General features: G+C 41.5%; 1 protein-coding gene across 6 annotated transcripts in view; it reads right to left on the reverse strand.

Annotated features, from left to right (window-relative positions):
• The window catches only part of dlgap4a (discs, large homolog-associated protein 4a), a 76,297-nt gene that overhangs the window by 3,136 nt on the left and 50,927 nt on the right, over positions 1–22,234 (reverse strand). Inside the window, exons 2-10 of one of the 6 annotated variants that reach the window (XM_079360637.1) lie at positions 14,890–16,155; positions 14,241–14,473; positions 13,785–13,862; positions 13,055–13,202; positions 11,091–11,304; positions 2,978–3,423; positions 2,783–2,880; positions 1,381–1,817; positions 257–348 (exon numbers count right to left, since the gene is read on the reverse strand). In XM_079360637.1, coding sequence (XP_079216763.1) covers positions 257–348; positions 1,381–1,817; positions 2,783–2,880; positions 2,978–3,423; positions 11,091–11,304; positions 13,055–13,202; positions 13,785–13,862; positions 14,241–14,473; positions 14,890–16,086 — 2,943 coding nt within the window. In that variant the 5' untranslated portion in view covers positions 16,087–16,155. Of the gene's footprint in view, positions 1–256; positions 349–1,380; positions 1,818–2,782; positions 2,881–2,977; positions 3,424–11,090; positions 11,332–13,054; positions 13,203–13,784; positions 13,863–14,240; positions 14,474–14,877; positions 16,156–22,234 lie in introns of all 6 variants that reach the window. The other 5 variants (XM_079360635.1, XM_079360636.1, XM_079360634.1 and 2 more) reach the window with 5 other exon arrangements.

Here is a 22,234-nt window from a genome sequence, read left to right on the forward strand (position 1 = left end):
CAGAAGACAAAATAATGAGAGGAGTGAGTAAATTTTACTCTGTAAATGTGGGTTCATAAGTCCTCATGAATTTTATTTTTTTCTGCTTTAAAAGATTATCTCCAGTTTAACTGTGATTTAAAGGGAACTTCACTGTGTAGACTAAGATATATATATATATAAATATATATATATATATATATATATGAGAGAGAGAGAGAGAGAGAGAGAGAGAGAGAGAGAGAGAGGTAAAGCAGGATGTAGAGGAGCCACTCACCAAGTTCTCATTACAGAGCCCTCTGAACTGCTCAAACTTCTGAGCGATGAGGAGCTGAGCACTGCCTACTGCACTGCGGATCGTCCCCAACACTACAAAAGAGAGGAATGAGACGACTCATCAACAGGCCCGAGACAACAAGTAAACAATTACATGAAACTAAAATGACATACATTGGCTTCTTCTCGAAGGAACAGACAACAACCCCTCCAGTGCTTTGGAGATATTGGATGTTTAAGGGATGACTGTAGAGTTTACTGGTGTTGTCTTATGATGAAATATTCATGTTCACATTTACAGTTTGACATGCTGGGACGGTAAATGATTTCCTTACAGTAACTCAATCTTTGGGAGGATAATGCATTACTCTTATTCAGCTATTTTCCGCCGTCTATTTGCATGTAAATGGAAATTCATAATTCAGGCCCGCAGAGAGCAGGAGGGAGGATAAATCGGATGAGGCCTCTCCAGCTGGTCTGCTTCTCGCTCATTCATATTTAAGACACTGCAGAGATAGATCAGCCGAAAAGCCTGAGTGGGATTCTGGGAGAGGAGGAAGTGGCTGCTGCGTTGCAGCTAAAAACTAAGCTTCCCTCCCACTCTGATGAGCAGCGTTACTGTGAGTCAATGGTTGATACGACTGTGTCTCATTACTGCAGTCAACACTGATGAGGTCTGACCCAATAACCTGTCTGTGAACCTCGCTAACTCGGTCAGGAAACCTTTGGATCTTATTCATGATTTCATACTGTGCTCTTTCTATTCTTTTGGTTTTGAGGCACTTTAGGACGTCTCCTCTAAAAAAGGTGATTTAGAAATAATTCTTTTGTTTCTTAAGAGCAGAACTTTTAGCTCCTAAGACTTTAAAGCTAAATCAAGTCATTTTGGAGAAAATGTTTTAAGCTCACGTTTATTCTTGGAATTCAAAGTCTGATATCAGCATCAAATCGGGATGAGGTTAATACGCCTCCTTCGACACTTTATTCCACACTTCTTCTTGCTCAGAGGAGACACACAAGCTAGTAAATCCATCTGTTTGAATCATGTTTTGGTTTCTACCTGGAGATAAGACTGCTGAAGTGCTGTGGAGATATTTTCAAAGTCACCCCGTGCCACTCACTCACCCTCCTCTGACAGATTGTTGTCTTTGGTCTCCTTCTCCATCTGTTGACACCAGCCCTCCATGCGGCCCGTTTCCGCCTGCAGCAGCTTCAGGAACCAGTTCCCGTCTCGGAGGCATGCCGGCGTGCTGGACTGAACCGTATCCCCGGGGGCGCTGCAGTTTCCCGTCTCCAGGCTGGGGTCCGGCGGTGGCAGCGAGGAGGGGTCTAAAGCCGGGTCCAGAGTTTCTGGAGGCGAGGTTGATATCCTCGGTGAGGCCGAGATGTGTTTAAGGGGCTGCTGTTCCATGGCTTTGTCCTGTCTGCTGGGCGCGCTGGTGTTCTCCGTTTTATTGTTGGTGCAGTTGGATTTGTTGTTTTCTGCCGGTGTGGCTTCCTGGGGCTCCTGAGGCTCCGTCTCCGTGTTCTGTCTCGAGGCCATGCTGCTGTCCCGGCTGAGACTGCAGAAACAGGCAGAAACATCAGCTTGTGACAGACGAGACACATCTGACATTGGAGTGACGTGTCAAACATGTCCCACAGTAACAGATTGAGGTCAGCGCATACATGACTGACAGGACATCATGGCAGCTGGTGGTGAACGATCATCGTTTGCTTAGCTCTTAACAGTCACAAAAGCGTAGAGAAGATGGTATGCAGCGGGGGAATTCACAATCAATCAGGAATACAACATAAAGGCCGGTGGACTGCTGGCTTCAGAGATAATGAGCAGGGGAAAAAAAAGGAATCTGGCTGTCAAACAAATGTGATTAAGGGGAATTACATTGCACTAAAAAGTTTAAATGACAATTTTCTCTCCACGTTCAGCTCTCGACAGTCAAAACAAGATTAAAAGGACATCAATCAGTGCCCTGGGCTGCTGTGCTGCTGCCAGACTGAGCGCTGCTGACCTTAGAAACACTCTGCTGCACAGACTTCAGATATAGCAGCCAAACGGGTGATTAAAAGATTGACATTGAGAACGTTTGCAGTAATGGAGGGAAACATCGCTTTGTAGCACAAATGGCTGACTTCTCGTGGTATGGGGACTGTACATTGATTTGTTTATACATTTAAGAGCGACACGTATCCATTAACCTTTTTTTTGTTTTGTTTTGGTCTATGTCTAAAAAAACAGGGGTTCCCTCAGGGTGCACGTTTGTTATACACAAAGGCAGCTACATTTGTTCCTACTTCGTGACTGTTCAGTAAAGCACCAGAGGGCTGACATAAACAAAATGTGCTTCACTGTATGAAGAAGAGAATATTAAATATCCTCTGATGATGTTAAGTCACCAGCAGGAAATGTCTTGACGACACCGACATATCTATTGGATATCTGTTCTTCTGTATCATATAAACTAAATCCCGTCTGTGCATGAACCTTTTGAACATGCTAACAGATAGAATGTGAGAGTATACTTACGGCCTGCCGTTTTCCACCTGAACACCAATTGACTGGAATTTGAGGGGCGCGGTGAGGGGGAGCTGTTCTTCTCTTAAAACTGGCAAAATGCAGTCCACCTAAAGTGTTGTGGACGACAAAAAGCCAGTCAGACACAACTATGACATCGTGCTCGTACATCTGCATGTGAAAACATGAAAGGCAGACGGCGCTTACCTGGATACCGATGGAGGACAGTTTCCTCTTAGTTGCAGTCGGGGGTTGCTCGAGGGTGACACCGATGCTCAGGGTGTCATTTTGGGACTGGGTAGATGTTGAAGTCGTGCTCGTGGTGACGACTGTGGCGGGGGCGGCGGTGGTGGGATGGAGGTCACGAGGGGCTGGAACGGGCGGTACAGAGGCTGCGGTGGGCGTCGGGGTCACAACAGGGACAGGGATTGGTGGAGGCCGAGTCCCCTTAGCCAGACTGCCCGTGCGGATGCTACAGAGACTGTCGGAGGAGTTGCTGCGTCCTGATTGGCTGTTGGCCTCGCTGCCACGGTCCTGCTGGTCAAGGTAAGTGTCTTGGGCTGACTCTGTGCTGCTCTGCAACGTCACAGAGATGAGGGGCTTGGATGTGGTGCGGGGTGGGACTGGAGGCGGAGCTCTCCTATTGCTGACTTCTGAAGGAAGAAGGAGATCAGAGCAGAGCTTAGACAGCTGCTCACTGTCACTTCAGACATCAGGGGGAAAAAATAGTTAACTAACGCTGATGCTAGAAATATTATCTGGTGCCCATCAGTAGCAAAACATGAAACCATAAACAGTGACATCCTATCTGGAAAACAAACCTGCACTTTGCCTTTATTGCTACCTCTATGACCCTGTCAGTACAGCTCCGCCTGTGTTTTCTATCAACCTGCTGTTGGTCCCTTTGACGTCCGTCTGTCTGTCTCTGGGGACCTTCCTCAACCTGCCACACCTTCACAGCTCCTTTGACTCGGGGGACTGTCACACAAGCCAACTCTGCCGTGAAGTAAACAACTCCGCATCCCTTCCTCTTCTCCTGTTTGCAGAACTGACTTATCTCAACGTTTCCTTTTCTTGCTCTAACTACTTCTATTAAAAATTCGTTAATTCTATCGCCTGCTGTTTAGGAGGTGGGGTGTCACATTTTAAGTGTCCTGTTTTACCTACCTGGCCTTGCATGTTAATTTCTTTATTTGTCATTTGCTGCTCAGTATACAAGAATACATTTTTAAATAGTGCAACAATTTGACTGACAAAACTAAATTTGGCACACGGCTCCTTTGGATGATTATTGACTGTTACGGTGAAGCCCTGAGTGGATGTTGCTGGCAGAGGTGGAAGTTGACAATCTCATATTGATTTCTTCTTCACAAGGATGAAACTTTTCGCAAAGAAAGTTGTCTTCCTCGTCTTCATTCGATGTTCTCTTTTTGAAATGCCAACTCTCCTCAAATAGGAAAATACAAGATCTAACTGTAATGCTGCTCGGATCTTTCTTTAACAGTCACACTGCGTCACGTAAAGAAAACTTTCAGGCAAAGAAAAACTGATTTTTCTCGTCTCAGGGCAAAATGAGGGCTGGATTCATGACCATTCAACACTACTAGCATGTTTCTAATGATACAAAGCTTCATGCAAATGGGTGAAATATCCCTTTAAGAAGCGAGCCATCAGCGTCCACATGAGGAAGACGAATAATGTTGCAGTTTTTATATTTCGACTTTGACGCTCCTTCCACAGAAACGGAAATGAAGCCTGAAAGCAGATGAGCGGTGAGCCAGCGCGGTCTGAGTCAGGCACAAAGAGCGGGGCTGCTGCCTCTTTCTCTGTCATCAGCCTGGACTACACGGTTGTGTTGGATAATACAGAGCTAACCACAGAACTACAACATTAGAAACCAGGAAAAACCACAGGCTTTCTTCAGCAGTGGAAGGGGATTTTGTGTAGATGCTGTTTAAACATCTGGCTGACTGTTACCATGCAACAGAGAGTACAGAATAAACACACATCTAACTAGTCACTGAGTAATAAACTAAATATGTCGACAAAATTAGATTTCAACGACATGTCAATCGAAGCTGTAGCAATTATTCTGTCTGGTAGTGGTTTCATCTAAATAGCACCCAAACAGCCCGTTAATTGGGAGGGTGCTGCACTTCCGTCATCGGCCGGTGACTCACAGTCGAGCTCTCATTAAATCCCACCGACGTACACAAACATGGCTCTAAATCTCTCTCATGCAGTGTTCGCCGACTATCGCGTCGTTCACCCAACGACAGAACATTCCCACACAAAGAAAACACTTCTTGTCGTACTCATAGCTGAGATGCATGACATTCCCAAGGTTAATTATGGCGTCCGGGCGGCTACACCTCGAGCTTTAACACAAGCCGATTGTTGTGTCTGCAAGGCAACACTGCATATCTCTCTCTCACACACACACACACACACACGAGAGTTGATTATAAACTTTGCTAAACAAACAGTACAATGAAATCTACTATTTGCCTAATACATGTTATCCAAAAGTGTATATTATAACTAGGCACCAGAAAAGAAAGGGTGAAAAACGTGTTAATGAGCATCCAGTGACAGAGAAGTGTGCTAAATGTGGATTACTCACACCTTAGTGGAACATTGTGTGTCAGCTGGCTCCACATTAACATCCTATAGTAGAGGCAAGGTGCCAAGAGGTGATTAAGAGAAGGCTAAGCAGACTTCGGGGGCAGGGCATGAACCCTTCCAGTTCCCGATCCATCACCAGCTGATGTTTCTTGTTTTCTGAAGAATACTTTGTGCACAGTGAACACTGGGTGGGTCAGAAGAGACCATGATGTTAAAAAGGGATTTCACCTTCCTGTGGCACAATTAGAGCTCATCTTTTTATTTATGACAGACAGCTTTGTACCATTTGTGATAGTTTTATGCTAAACTTGGGTATCACACCTGACAGTGGACATTAAAGACCATCGTGTTCATCTAAAAACATGTATTTTATGGATATTGGGGTTAGTTGATTGTATGTTAAGCTGCTGTTACTGATAAAGGGATTTGTCAGGCATTTTGCAAGTTTTTTGATTAATTGAATGTTAGATTTGTTGGTTTAATATCAATGAACTTCCCTTTTAATAGGCTTAAGCTGTGTATTGTTTGCACACCTGGCTTGCAGCTGACAGGAAATGGATTACATTTTGAATTCTTACTCCTTTAAATCAGAGGGTACAATACGAGTTTAGCTAAGAAAAGATTGTTCAGACATGCCTTTGTTTTATATGTGATGTTGAAAAGCAGCTGTCTATAAATCCTTTCTTCACAAAGCCCCAACGAAAACCATTTGGATCAGTTACAACGCTGTCAACGCTGCTCTGATCACCTCAACTGCATCACTTATGAAAGCGCCGCAATCTCTAACTCAGGATATGATCAGGCTCCATCAGCAGGTCTGTCTGAGAGCGATCCGATGACCACTAATGGGCTCTCCAGCTCAACTCTGAGTGTACATGATTGACAATTTCATAGCTGTTACAGTAAGCACTGAAAAAAAAAAAAAAAAAAAGCAGCAGCAGCAGCTTCCCTTCTGTAAAGTATTTTGGTTTGAGAAAACTTGATCACGGCTGAGCTCCTTGTCGACCGTTTCGACTCTCAGTTCAGAGTGTAAATCAGACTTCAGGGTGAACTTTTCTGTGACGGGAGTGTGGGTCATCACTTCTCTTGACTGAAGCTCCAAGCTCAAACTGAACCAAAATACAAACTCGCCAGACCTTCAAAACAGGTTTGTATTTTATTGTGGTTTATGATTCTGGATATAAACTCTGGATGCAAGCCAACGCGCATGAAAAGAGGGTGGTGGCAGAAGCTCTGTCAGAGATTAGCAGGAAGCTGACAGGCTGTGAGAATCCCAGACTGAAAGATCGCACCAGGACACACAGCTAAGCATGACTTCTAGTTAACAGATTAACTAAATAGGTGACAACATTAAACTAAACACCATTTCAATCTGCTAAGAAACATCCTGCCTAGAAAACTCTTGACGATTTTCACGCAAAAAAATACTGAAATGACTAATATTATACATGTATAAGGAATTTTGTCACGTTCATTTGCATCACTTTTCACCTTATAGCCGGCACAATGTGGGTCCTTTTCCCCTGACGCTGTGTATTCTTCTATCACTTTGTTATACTTATATTCATTCTGTTGACACACACACACACACAGTGTCAAGAATCCGACATGAAATCTGTGCCGTTTTCCCAAAATAGCCTCATGAATATGAGGAAACAGACTCAAAGGGAAACAGGGTGCACAGACTTCATGAAAAGAGAGCGCTACCTGGAGACACAGGCAGGCTGCCATTTTTCTGAAAGTAAAGGATTAAAAAAAAAAAAAAAAACACACTGGCTGAAGACTGACCACCCAAAACAAAAAAGGTAGTCTAAATCCACAGTTTAGATTTAATCAACATTTTCATATTTCGTGAGTATCTTCCTCATCTAAAATAATCCACAAAGAAAAGACCAACTTGCCTTGAGAAGAACCTTCGCACCTGAGACAAAATCCCAATGATTTAGTCCACACTTTATACTGCTTGAGAGTCGGTTTCAGCATTCTTATCTGCTGTAAAGGGGAATATCCTCACGGCCTCCTGTGGTCCTCTGACTGACCTGCTGGACTTGAGCACCAGTTTGGGTTTAATCAGATGATGTAAAGACACGTGTCAAGTGGCTCTGAGGTCAATTCTTTAGGATGTGAAACTAGCTAATGGTTGTACGTCGACAACTTCTACAAAATGTTGGAATCATCGCTTTGCGTGTGGATGACTCTTTGTGCAGACTATAGTATCAACAAGTTTCAAACAGCAAACTGTTAACAGTGGAATATTATCAAACTGTAATAAACCCACGACGGGGTGTAATATCAAGTGTACAGTTTTAGTCGCCAGCAAGCCGCCGCAACCATTATGTAAATTGGGTATTTACATGTAAAGTAGTCCTCTGATAGTGGACGACATTAGATTATGAAGGCATCCTTCAGTATACTACCACACACAACATTAGGCTGATGTCTGTACTTTGAAACTACAGTCGCTTCGCCCATTCAGCAAAGAGATGACCTCATCAACGAGGGCGAGAGGAAGAGCGTGCAATACAGTGAGAGATGACTCACTGTCTATCCAGACACACCATGTGTTGGGTACAATGAACACACCTTTTAATTACAAAGAAGCCTCAAACTCAGTGTTTCCACTGATACCTGTTGAGCCGTCTTTATTGATAACTTGAAAAACAACTTTATTTCCAAAAAAGTAACAAAAAAATAACTACCGTACACTTATTGTTAAAATGTATTTTGTGAGTGGACACATTATGTTGGTTACTGCGATTGCTATTGTTGGATAGATACCATTATAACCTTCCTTTAGGATGCACATCCTCCTCTCCTCAGGTGGTCCTTTTAAAAGCCAAGTTAAGTGTACTTACTCCTGGGCTGGAAAGCATTACACAAGACAGGAAGCTGATAAATAATTAATTGTGTTCTCAAGTCTCTTAACAGTAGCTGTTCACTACTGAGTAAAAAATGGCACATCAAAGTGTAGCCTAAAAGAGCATGGGCAATAATAGTAAAAATAAATAAATATAGGTTATATAACAGAACTACTCAAGCCACTTCAAGTTTAACCAATACAAGGAATATAGTATGAAATAGCATACATCATAAGAGGTACTACACTGCATTCAAAGGTGCATTTATTTCGTAATTCACAATTAGCTGCAGACAAGGCAACAACTGATGATTTTATCTTTTAGCTGATTAATATGAAGATCTCTTATTACTGTCACATGTTGAATCCTAACGATGACACTCGATCAAACAACGATGAATCAATGTGACTGCACACAGATATACACGGACTCATGCTTTACTCTCAATGAAATGCCCGTGAGACGACTTCAAATGCTCTAAATTAAACTATTTTGGTTATTTAAGATGATTTCTATTACACGCTAAATGCGCTTTTCTGGTTGTGACAGACAGTGTCCGGGGTTGGTTAGCCGAACTAGCCGGTAACCGAGCTGTCCACCCTCGGCTATTCACGCCTAAGCTACCGTTAGCTCGTGCTAGTAAAGGTGCTCGTTACGGCGTGGAATCACACCGGGGATTTAACGAGGAGAAACGTTAGCCGGAGGCAGTAAAAAAAAAGTAGAGATAAAAAGCGAGCCAACAAAGACACGCTGCTACAAGCCGCCTTTCACCTCCTTATTATCACCACAGCAACCACAATACTGACTTCAGCCTCGCCTGCTCGCTAACAACTGACATCAGGGTTTCATCCCCTTTCTTACACGTTAGCTTGCGTTAGCTTACCTAACACACCATTATTAGCTCTCGTTAGCTTGCTGTTGCTAAGTGTGTATCGATCATACACTGTCAGTAAGCGAAACCGAGCGTACACGAGGGGGAGAAAAAAACGAACAATCCTTACTGTGTTAAGGTCCACTCGAAAATCCTTATTATTTGGTCATTCATGGGAAGCAGACAAGAAGCAGAAGAGCTATGGGAATCCTGCCGTAACACACACATACACACACACACTGGAGCGAAGCTGTGAAGAAAAGATTTGTAGTACACGCCCTTGACGACGAGGATTGGAGTCCACGTTTTTCGTCCGTAACCGCTTCTCTGCCAACGATTGGACGCTTGTGCTCCGCGAGTTAATCGAACGCGAAGCCGATTGGTTCAAGCCTCAGCCTAACGTTGTTGAAGACCGTCTCTGTGATAGGTGCGCTTTCATTTGTTGCCTGACGCCGCGGGAAACAGACAAGAGAGCCTCTAAAAAAGCTCATACATATTATTCGATCCATTGTGACGGCCTGAACAATAGAGCTCCATATAAATAGATGTAACCCCAGTTCCTCCCCTGTTTTTCGTGTAGACAGGCATCAAACTGAATACATTTAATGCGGGGCTTTATCTTTTCAAGGATCCAGTTCACACAGCCCCTCTGTGCATTCATATCTCAACTAGGTTCAGGAGTACAACAATGAATTAGGCAAGAATAAATTAGGCCTCTAACAGAAAATAAGCATTTTGTGAGGGTATTTTTGTACATCCACATATCTGAAGCATTGAGTATCACAGTAAGGCTATCTACTAAATAAATGGCTGCATGTAGGCTAAATGGTACATGACAAAAGCCTCACAAATTTATCACAAAAATAAATAAATCAAAGATTAGTATAGCCTACAAAGAGTGTAAAAAAATGTGCATAGAACTGACTCTCAATCTGGCGTTTTACTTTATCGTCCCCTTTGCGTTAATATGATCAAGTGTAATCAAAGTAAGTTTAGGCTACATTTAATCAATAATCCTGCAAAAAGAATGGAGGAACAAACAGGTTTTCTTTGTTTTTCATAATAAAAAAATGCACTAACTTTCTTCACACATCCAATGCATCCACAAAGGATGCATTTACCAAAACAATTCAAACAATTTAGCAACTCAATACATGTCTGAAAAGGCATTTTCTCCTGATTTCGCTTATCCCAGTATTTGGACATTCTGCGAAACATGTGTAAGTCATCAGGAATGTCTCATTTTCCTTTCAAACCCCACACAAAAATATGTGATTCATTTTTATTTCATGCTGTTGCACTGACAGAAGTTACATTCATTCAAAACCTTTTATGTAATCTACACAGAGATAGTGAATAAAGACATCTGATGTAGCCTTGAAAAAGGATCATTTGAAAAGAAAATGATGGTGGGAAATTAAACTCTCATAAACTGTAGCCTCTTGTCAAAGTTCAATGTACTGTATGTCATAAATTTAAGACTGATTAACTTCTTTTTTTGTGTAGACTTAACAGAGCCAAGCCATGCAATGCTACTGTTCATATTAGCTTTAAGTTAACTGAAAGAGTTATTCCTTTTCTCCTGCTTTCATTGAATCATCTTTTCAGAGGAGGGCTGACGTTGCCCACCTCTGCGTCCTTGTTGGTGTATATGTGAAGGTCTTTCAGTGATGAAGCTATAGAAACCAAAAGACCTTTTTCGGTGATAGTTACAGTATTTGTAAAAGTATGTGCTATCCCCTTTCTAAACCTCTTTCGTCTATATGATGTCTTTTAGGGACATAATATAACATTTTTGACAAAAACTCACAACAATACAATGTTAATTGTCAATGCATGCAATATTATTTAAATTACGTTTCATGTGAGTCTTTAAATTTTCTTACTTATTTTTGGGGCCCATATTGATTTTGTAAAAAGGTACAAAGACTGTAATCAGCATCTCTTTGTCCATTCTGGTACTCACGTGTTTTGGAGCTGTATCCCGTAGTAGTTGGGGGTGGTGAGTCTGAGTCCACAGAAGCCGTGTCTTCATCTTGGGAGCAGCCTGCTTGGATAGCCCGCAGGTAGCTGTGGCTGCGTGACCGGAAGCAAGTAGGTGCTGGTAGATCCAAAGCCTCGACTGCCTGTGATTCCCCCTCACGGTACGGTACCGTGTGTCCGAAGCCCTGCCCGCATACCTGAAAGAACGTGTGGAGACTCACACGCTGAGGGCAGAGGGCAGACTTTGAAACATGCACTTACTTATTTTTGAACATAATGGAGGAAAATATTATCTATTTTATTTAAGCATCTATATAACAATACATACATTCAAATCAAATCAAATCAAAATTAAAATAAGTAATTCTATGTCACCTGTGACTGATGTGTCTTAAAACATTTAGCTTGTTACAAGTGATGCACAAATGTGTGAGCAGCACTTCAAAAGATTCTTGAAAGGCAGCAATTTTTTTTACACTTTGAATAATTAAGCTATTTCGGGTTCAACAGAAACCTTTATTTCTGCAGGATTCGCTTATAAAACAAGTATAAATAAAATAATACATTTTCTCTAAACTATGTTTACAATGGTAAAATAAGGGGATAGTTTGCCTTGTCTGGGTAAAAAACAGTTAGTACATTACAATGAGAAGTTATGTTTTTCTTTTTTGAATTAGAGGAAATCAAACAGAAAATGAGAAAATAACACTGCTCCTTGAAAGCCAAAGGCCTGACACATTTATCCAAATGAAAATATTCTAAATAACAATAGCAATGTATTGTATAAGAGTCATTTATTTTTTGTATCTATCTATCTATCTATCTATCTATCTATCTATCTATCTATCTATCTATCTATCTATCTATCTATCTATCTATCTATCTATCTATCTATCTATCTATCTATCTATCTATCATCTATAGCCGTTAGAAAAATGTGTAGACGTCCATGCATAATATAATCATTTAATATCGTCAAAATTTAATTCCATGCTGTTTTGTAGTACTCAAGCACAACTGCAAGTACTTATGCCTAACCTGCGTAAAAGTGCCAGGTTAATGTCCAGCTCTGTTTTTACTTCTGAATCAAGTGTCAAGGTATTTTAGTTTTTTTATTACGTTATTTAATGATTGAAAAATATAATCTCTAATGCTGGAATGGCTTCTTAGTGTTCAGCAGTATGCTACTGTTAACAAAGCACATTTAACTAGTAGGTATGACTCAGTTGTGTTCTTGGTAAGGGACAGCATGAGATTTTTTCTTTCAGAATTCTAAGAGATACTATAAATAACTTTGTTTCAGTATTTTTATGATGGTGATACGTGATGACGTCTGGCACTGTCTTAACTGTTTGATCAAGCAACATAAAATGAAATCAGAAACAACTAGGACAAGTAGAAAATGTGAACATATACATTAGCATGAATAATAATCCCTAGAAATCAGCTGTTCTACGTTATCCATCCCTACAATTGACTTCACCGTTGACATGAAAGAAATCGCTGAATTGTCACTTGATAAATAAGTTTGCATTAGTCTTGTTTGTGATTCTGCATCCTGTTTCAATCCTGCTGATAAAGACATGCACCAACCTCCTTCGGGTTTACACCCCACAAAAACACTCAAACATCTCTTTCATTCCCAGCTAGCTTATTTATACACCATCCCAGCAGACACTACACACACCCTTATATCCTCCTTATAGCTTTGAATGTCAAGAGCCGTGTCAATGGGTTTTATGTAGTTATGATCATTCTGTGGCAGTTTTTGGCTTTGATTACCTTTATTCTGTTTGTGCCACTGGAATCAGACCAATATAGCGTCAAAAACACTTTATTCAGAGATCTGAAATATGATATCATTTTTGAACGCCGCTTTGCAACTGAGTAATAACAATGAGACATGCCACAGTGACAGCAACATATTTGATGAGATATTCGGCATACCTGAGTGGCCGAGCCTCTGCCCAGTGTGCTAGAGCGTTGGCTGTAATTGTTGTTCCTGTGGCGCGGCGGGGCCTCCAACGGGCTCACCAGACAGTCTAAGTTGTCGAGGCTCCGGTTAGTTGAAAGCTCTTTTAGAGATGGCAGGGAGCTGTGGAAGTGAGCGTCATAATCATCCTCTTAGAAGTCAGACAGCGTAATAAGTAAGAGCTGTGTTTAATTGATGATATCCAGGAGTAATATTTAATTCTGGGTTCTGATAAATTCCCCTGGGTGTTTTGAAATTAAATATGGTTGAAATGTTTGAAAAGTGATATGTGGGGATACTACTTGAAAAACCAGCAGAGAGGAAACAATGATGAGTAAAACTGCTATATGCTTTTAAACATTGATAAAGGTCTTTTTTTTCCGTTTTTTCTTTTTCTTTTTTAAAGTTTCCTCCGTTCTGGGAAGCCTCTTTTTGTGCCTGGCGTTAGTGAAAGGGTGTGCACACTAGGCAGCAGGGTGTGGTAGAGGGATTTGACATGGAACATTTGCATGTTATGACGTCAAGGCTTGGAGGAAGCAGATAAAAGTAGTAAACACACCACTCAGGGTAAGAGATGGAGCAAGGTCGGGCAGAGAGGAAAAGTAGTGGGAGTGGGGTTAGGCAAAAATAAGTGGTTGGGAAGTGGAGGTGGGGGAAGTGAGGGTGGGCAGAGGGCCACACTGCCTGCCTGAGGATGACACTGACCTCAGATGCTGCATAGAGCACGCACTCTGCAGCGGAGACCACAGATAATCCTCCCGCATGAGAGCGTAGCAACGGGGCCTTCACGTGTGGATGTAGGGGTAAAAAAACATGGCAAAATTTCATCTGCGACTGCTCTTACACTTAAAAAAGATGATACTGTAAGTCCTCCCCCTCATTTCACTGATCTAAATCTGTAGACTATCTTCTAGGAACCTGTTAGAAATAAGCACTCCTGCAACTCCAGCGCGTGATTCGTGACCAAATGCTGCCACCTGCTGACGACCTTTTGTGACAGTAATAAAAAATGTTCATCCACAGTTCTGACTACAGTTCATCCTTCAGAGATGATTCCTGTTTCAATGAATGTAAAGTAAAAGGGCACAAACACCACTATGGCAAAACAATGAGCATGGTAACTGAGGTAAAAACTGAGTTTGAACTCTGTGTGGGACTCACTTGCGAGGAGGTGGAGGTGGCTGCTGCTCACTCAGGGAATGCTGGGTGGCTTTCAGGTAGCTATGGCGACGGGCAGCCGACTTAGGGGAAGGTTTGGGGCTTCCCTCTGAGTCCTCGCTGTCTTCTAAGTCGCCCATAGCTTTCACATAGCTGCCGCTGCGCATCCTTCGACAGGGGATCTCTGTTCCTCTGGCCCGGCCTCGACCCAGAGTTCCTGCCCATTCCCCTGGGACCTGGTTTATGTCACATGCATACCTTTGTGAGACTTTTAAAATGCTGATAGTGTAGGTATAGCCCCATAGACATTGCATGCAATAATAATAATAATAAGTGGTTAGGAATAAAATTTATATGTTAATATTAATAAAAAATATATACACATTTGGATTCCATGTGCATTGATGGTACTTAAAAAATATAATATGAATTGGAAGAAGTTGTGACTTATGGGAAAAATATACAAATGTGACTTATAGTATAAAGGATAAGAAGTAAACTATAAGTAATTAAATAAATAAGGATTATACACTAAAATGTAAACTCGTGTTAAAAAAAGTGTTTAAATTAAGGAGTCTTAGAGAAATTATACAAAAAACATGCAAACTTACAAAGAATTATGATGAAGATGAATACTCACTGTCCCTCCTACCTGTAGAAACTGTTGTGCCAAATCTTGGTGGCATGATTTTGATTTAAGCAGCGTCCTGTTGACCGTAGCAGAGCCCTTCTGCAACACTTGCCTGGCCTGGGTGAGGGTAAGCGTTGACCAGGAGCCCCTTTTCACAAGCGTGTCATCCTTGCTCCCTCTGCTTCGTCCCTCTTCATCCTTGCATCCTACCTGCGTAGCCTGGCACGCCAGAAACTTGAGGTCACTGCTGCTTTTCGAGGTCTTTAGAGTATGTGAAGAAATGGTGTGGTAGCCCTGTGGGATTTGTCTGGCCTGGCTGTCTGACACCGCTCTGCCAAGAGTCATCATGGTCAGCGGGTTGCGGTAACCTACAGCAATAGTGCCAGCTTTGGTGGTGTCAGCGTCCAAGGCGTCGTCTGAGCCCCAGAGGCCTAGTGCATTGGGCCTGGGTCTCTGCTTTTGCCCCTCGGTTTTAGCCCTATCTTTACTCTTGCTCCTGCGTGTCGGTCTTCCTCCGTCCTCACCTGCTCCTGTGGTTGTTCCCCCTACAGAGCGCCCGTTTAAGCTGCCTTTGATTGCAGAGTTTTCCAAAGACTGCGACTTTGCAAATAGTTTCTGAACGGAGTGCATCAGGTGGCGAATGCGTCCTGGACTCTCACTGCGCTGTTTCGACATCCGCCCTCTGTGAAACTGCAGGGTGCTGAAACCGTCTCGCTGCAGGGGAAGGTGCCTCTCGAGCTGATCCAGAAGGTTTGTGGGTAGCCGGTTCATCTTGGCAGCCGCTGCAGAGGAGATGGTGGCTGATCCGCTGGTGATCATCGGAGCTCCAGTGAGGCCTAAACCCAACCCCATACCCATAGACAAAGAGGTGGATAAGGCCCCCGCTCTTCCTCCCTGTCCCACTCCACCACCACCCGCCATACATGCCTGCGAGCAGTCCACCTGCTCAGCTTGTGAGGTATAGTGTAGCCGAGGAAAGGTGCTGCTGTTGGAGATCTGGCTGAAAGGGAGCAGGCAGTCAGAGGTCAAGGCTGTGGGGCTTGTTGGAGGGCACTGATGGAGATGGGGGTCCAGAGTGCCATAGTGGTTGATGGTGGGGCTCAGCAAAAAGGAGCTGTGCGGGTCAGAAGTCAGGGGATAGAGAGGTTTCTGGGTGCAGCCTGGTGGTTCACACGAGTCGGACAGGTGACGGCTGCGGTTGGCTCCTAACCCTTTCATGGCGGCTGAGGTGACGTCTTTAGAACATGTCTCCAATCAGAATGGGTCTACTGACCTGAAGGGCTCATCCTGCAACGTGGAGAAACAGAAATCAATGACTAAGTCTCTGATGAATGCTGCTTTATTGTAAAGCCTTCTTCGCGCCATGTGGAAGTTAATTAACATAAAACGTCTAAACTGTAACAACACTTTTGAGCACATTCCTGCCTCAGTTTACTGATTTCCTACGATTTACCACAATTGTTATTCCACTTTAATTGCAAAGTCTCTCAGGTATGTTCTGTAAAAGCGTCGTCCCTTTATAGGGGTTCGACATAACAGTGCATAATTGTAAAATGGTCACTTAAGAATAATAGAAATACACAGAGGGGGAAGTTCTCCACATCAATACTTAAAGCTCATGAAACATTCGAGTCAGAGCCCATTTAGGAGTGTTTCTCTCAGTGTGTCCTTGAATTTAAAGAGCAGTAACTACGCTAAAGAAATTGACCGTCTCTGCTGCATCATAACACAGCCAGTTGAGTGACGAGCAGAGCCATTGTGCTCCATTGTTAGTTGTGAAACACAACAGACCACCAGGTGGAGCAGCAGCAGCAGCAGTACTAGGAAAACAAGGAGAGCAGTCAGACGAACTTGTGTTACAAATACATGTCCAAATAAATGTAAATAGTTTTCTTACAGCAGGTGTACTCAACAATCACAACAATCCTGCTTTATGATAAAAGTAATTCTTAAACAATACTTTTGCTTACAGGCTTTCAGTTTACTTTCCATCATGCTGCCACTTAACAAATAAGAACAATGAGGCTAAAACAACCCTTAAGACAAAGACATGTAATCACATATTATTCTAATTGAAAAGGACAGCCTATTCAGTTCACTGGATGAGCAGCTTCAGCATGTCAGGAAACCAGATAGCCAGAGGCCCCATCTAAAGCTCCACAGTGACGTACGGCCTGCAGTTGCTCTGCTGACAATGCATAGGAGAGAGAGAGATATTGTGACTCATACATGTAAATGAGTTTTATATTTAAGGAGCACTATTTGTTCCTAAGAAATGAAACCTCATTTCCTCACAAATCTTCTTTGGTGCTTTGCCATCCTCTGGAATCCACTTAAACCGGGAACAATAAGTCTTCCTTAATGCTCAGGAAGAAATGAAGAATTCTGGGGCTACGGGAAAATATTTCATTGATGAATTTCATTGTCGTTTATACAAGGGTTTTTTTTTGTTTTTTTTAACGCAGGGATGAATTCAATCTGGTAACATTTTACCTAGCTGTCTGTTATTATTTAGTTCTACAGGAAAAGCTCCTTGTTTTTAATACAATTTGAAAACAGATCTCTAAAGAGCTAACGGGGTTGCAGCTCTGATGTCATGGTTACTGCTCTTTCTGGGGTGATGCTAAATCTAATATGACCTACTAGTCATTGTATATCTTACAGTTTCTGATATAACTCTGCTTCAGATGTGAACATGGCAGTCCAAGTGAAAGTGTAGAAACACCATCACCATGCACACTAAATGAGGGACAGCAAAGTGATTTAAGGCAACATAATCATCTTTTTTTTATCACTTGCCTACTCATTTTCAAAGCTCACCATGAGCAGACAGTAATATTGCATCAAGGTTATGAGAACTCATAATTCACACAGCACAAATCCAAGCTGCATTAAATTCACTCTAACAGATGCTGTGTGTATCACAGTGGAGTGACTCACTGATCAGTCAATGGTAAGAGCCCTCTCCCACAGCAGGCATGAAATCCTGCCTGGGAGCTGAATGTGGAGCGTTAACTCAACACATTTTCATTCCACTGTGTCGGCTTGCCACTTCTTACGTCTTTCTGACCTCCCGTACACTCTGTACAGTGTGAGAGCAGCCACTTATCTGACTCAGTGTTCCTGGACGGGCACAGCGGTGCGCTGACGAATACACTTGCGTTTTTTTTCTTCTTCTTTACAACTGCACAGCTTGCTGTAATTCATCCAGCCGAGCGGACTGTAGCCCCACGTGTTGGCGTGTTGTAGGCGACACTGCTGACAAACACATACCTACATGCTGGAACACCAACACACACTGACACACACATTAACACACTCACGGTACTCCCATGCATACACCACCACCAACAAAACCCCGTCAAGACTAAAGACTTTAGGTCTTGTTTATCCCAAGTGAAATTCATATGCTTAATGCAAATTAGCACAGGTTGTTTTTCTTGCACATCCACACATTTCACATTAGCATATTTTGGTAAAAAAAAAATGGCCTTATCTATATAAGCTGTGGGTTCAGAGCTTTCTCTGTTGATGTCGTCCCTTTATATTGTGTCATTTATGGATGTGTTGAATTTTCTGTGAAGAGGTTGTTGCAGTGAAGTCATCTTACACAGAAGGTTTGTTATGTAGGTCCTGTTAAGGCCATTTGCAGCAGGGTTACAACTTTAACAAGTACATTTTCTTCAATTGGTTGTGTTGCATTGCTCGACTTACAATCAATGCTCTTGGGCTCTGCAAAGGGAGCTTAATGTGAGCAGCACTAAAGGCCACACATTTCTTACAATTTTATTCTATTGTATCATATCACATCATTCCATATCCTTCCATATTGTATCCGACTGCATCCTACCAAAGTGTATTATATAATAAAACAGAGATTACACATTAGTTGTGGTTTCCTGTCTTTGCATTGAGCTTTATTCTATCTTGTTGTCGCAGATAACGTCTGACAGTGCATAAGAAGAATCAGATCACATACTAAAGAGAAAAGTCTCTTCAAAGAGGGACAGTTACAAAATCTATTGAATTAATACAAAGAAAGTTGACATGAAAAACTGTATTTTTTGGAGTACATGCAGTTAGAAAGAAATTGTTCGAAATAGACAAAGTAAATGCACTCTTATTTTCAAGTTAGAATTTAGAGCATAATATTATGCATGTTTTGTCCATTTACCGGCTGGAAAGAAACTCTCCATGTGACAAATCACAAATGATGTCTTGTTAAAGCAGAGCTGATTAAAGAAATTCAGCCTGTTCCCCTGTACACACACACTACAGCACTACAGCACACACACACACACACACACACACACACACACACACACACACACACACTACAGCACACACACACACACACACACACACACACACACACACACACACACACACACACACACACACACACACACACACACACACACACACACACACACACACACACACACACACACACACACACACACACACACACACACACACACTACAGCACATTGCTAATAAGGTCTTAAGACCAAAACATGACGGTTGATCCACCAGGGCCTTTTAAAAGCCTAGTGATGTCTGAAGCTTTAACATATGTAACAAGAAAAACGTCTTTTTATCAGGAAGAGTCAGAGCAGGTCGGAGGGATAATGCAAAAGAAAACGCTGCACTTAAAGGTATAAAAAGCTGCTAAAATGCGAAGAAAATCATTTTATTATAGTTAACTAATTTCAAAATGTGCCCCACTACACTGTTGTTTTGTCTTTTCTTTACCCACTCAGTCAGTTGATGTTAAATTTCAGTTTGGAGCTTGTTGTTCTGAATTTTGTACATTCAACAAATCCAAAATTCAACACCTGCATCAAAATGCAATTGTATGCAGATATATTTAGCGTTAATCTGCAAGAAGTACATTTTCGGCCAGTTAGGGCCAGAAAAAACACATGAATAACTTGTTTGTGTACTTTTTGCTTGTTATCTTGAATCCAGAAGAAAAACAAGTGAAAGTCATGTGAAGTGTTTAAAAACTCCTTTCACAGCACATATATCGTCATTTGATCAATTTATAACCCAAAAACGACTAAGAAAAGATCTTTTAATTGTAAAGTTATTTCATCCATCACATTCATAAAAATATATGTTCTTCATAAGGTTAATCATTTGCATTGTTTTGGTCTGAAGGAAGAGTATCAAACAATTCATTCATCTTTTAAGGGTGGAGGTGAAAGTTTAACCACATGAAGGCAGATGATGGTCAAAGACACTACCTCCTCATTTATCCACTGCAGCTCTATTTTTTGTGCTATGTGCCTATGAGACTGTAAGATCTGGGATTTCTGAGTTGGCTCCGACACAGCCTTCTTGTCACTTGTTATGTCGCAAAGTAAGAGCCAGATGACAAACAATAAACAAGCACAAATGTTATTTGCAGATGCAGCTTTGCAAGTGGAATAATTTGTATTGTAGATAAATGTTGAAGACCGTTAGTTACAGTCAAGCAAAAAAAAAAAAAAAAAAAAAAGTGGGGGGGGGGGGGGAGTCGCTTCAGATACAAAAATAAGGAAGAGATATTTTTGATTAGTGGTAAAAAATGTCTGGTAAACTAGACATGTTCATGCAGAAGTGTTATACCATTAATTTCAGTATAAAAAATATAACAATGTTAATAATTAAAAACACATACAAACACATAAAGCATTTACAAATATCAATAAATTATATCATGCAGCGACAGCAGGAGAAGAGATTTATGGAGTTTAAGGTGTTATATACACATAGATCAATGGAACTGGCTTATATGTAAATATGATTGCACTATGGGACAGTATCAAATTAGAAAAGTCAAAATGAAAGTTTATTATCTTTTAGCGACTACATCAAATAAAATCGAAGAAACACAGGTATTTATAAGTTCCAGTGTGTTTGAACTGATGATCTGACCATGTACCATTCTGCTTTTGGTAAGAGAATGATATAAATGCTGTTGATGAAAGGGTGAGGATGAAAAGGAGTGTGAAGAAGCAGTGTATTAGGGAGAGGACCATCAGAAAATGCCTCATTAATAAGCGATTAAGCTTTGTGAGCTGGAAGTAGACTGTTATGTGCTTTTGGCTAACGTTAGCTTCTGTAGGCAGGCAGCAGTTAGCTAGCAGGAGTAGGGTTTTGCTGTTTCCATGGTAAAGTTGATATGGTTGATGAATTTGCTCTTCCATTTTCACCTTAAACCACTTCAGTTATTTCTTTGAATTACATCTGAAGCATGCTTGTTGAGGTTACGATCTTGATTATGCTTTTCAAGAGTTGTTTTTGTACACTTCTTTGAATGTGTTTGGATTATTCATTCTCAAATCACAGAGTAATGTGTTTGGGTCACACTTTTAGTCATGGGCATTTGGATTACTGAGATAATCTTTTTTTTTTCTTCGAATAATTATTTATTTTTTCAACAATAATTCTAAATACTTTCTATAAAGAAGCCTCAAGACTTCAGCTGTTTTAATTTATTATAAGGATCAAGGTTTCCAAGTCTGCATTCTTGAAAGCGCTACACTTTTTCTGCTAGTCTTTTAAATAATGCTTCATTGTTAAAATTAAAAGACAACTAAACATGAACGAAATATAATGAATACATTATGGAATCCTTTTCACACAGGTGTACAATTTAACAAAAGGGCTAGCGACCCATAAATGTTCTTTGACAAAACAATCATCCTCTCGGGGCCAGTGAAAACGCTGCTACTTTGTCAAACCCCCCATCATTGGCCCAATGGGAGGTGATGTCATCCAGCCCCTGTGCTGACATACAGCCCCTGTTAGATCTCCACAAGGCCTGCTAACAAGCAGAACCAGGGGATGCTGTGCTGTGTCCCACAGAGCCACTGAGCAGGCCTGTAATAAATGTCTCCTGTAGCTGTGCACTTCCTCTGCTGCCTCGGGTGAGGAAAAGAGGAAGAGGAGGGACGCTAAAGAAAAAGAGAGCTTATCGATCCGGGTCTCGCTCCTTGTTCTAAGGGGTAAATATACAGCTGCTGGGTATTGGCTTTTGCAGTCTCATTCAATAATCATCTTTTTTCTCATTACTTCTCCTCGTCATCCACTCCGTGTCAGCCACATGTCCACTTACACTACAAGCTGCTATAATAGATGGCATACACAAGCTGTGCATTCTTTATTCTTTTTTTAAATTTAATTTACAAATGAAATGTACCTTTTTTCATTAAAACTAATGTGATGTTTCATAAGCAGTGAAAATGTTCCTCCGAGCTGCAACAAGTACAAAGTCCAAGTTAACAATATTAACACTTCTGATGAGCCGTTATCCCCACTGTCTGGTGAGAATCTACAAATAGCTTGTTTCTGTCACAAAGTTATGTCACCGGGGCTT

The sequence above is a fragment of the Symphodus melops genome (assembly GCF_947650265.1).
Source record: "Symphodus melops genome assembly, chromosome: 13".
Lineage (NCBI taxonomy): Eukaryota > Metazoa > Chordata > Actinopteri > Labriformes > Labridae > Symphodus > Symphodus melops.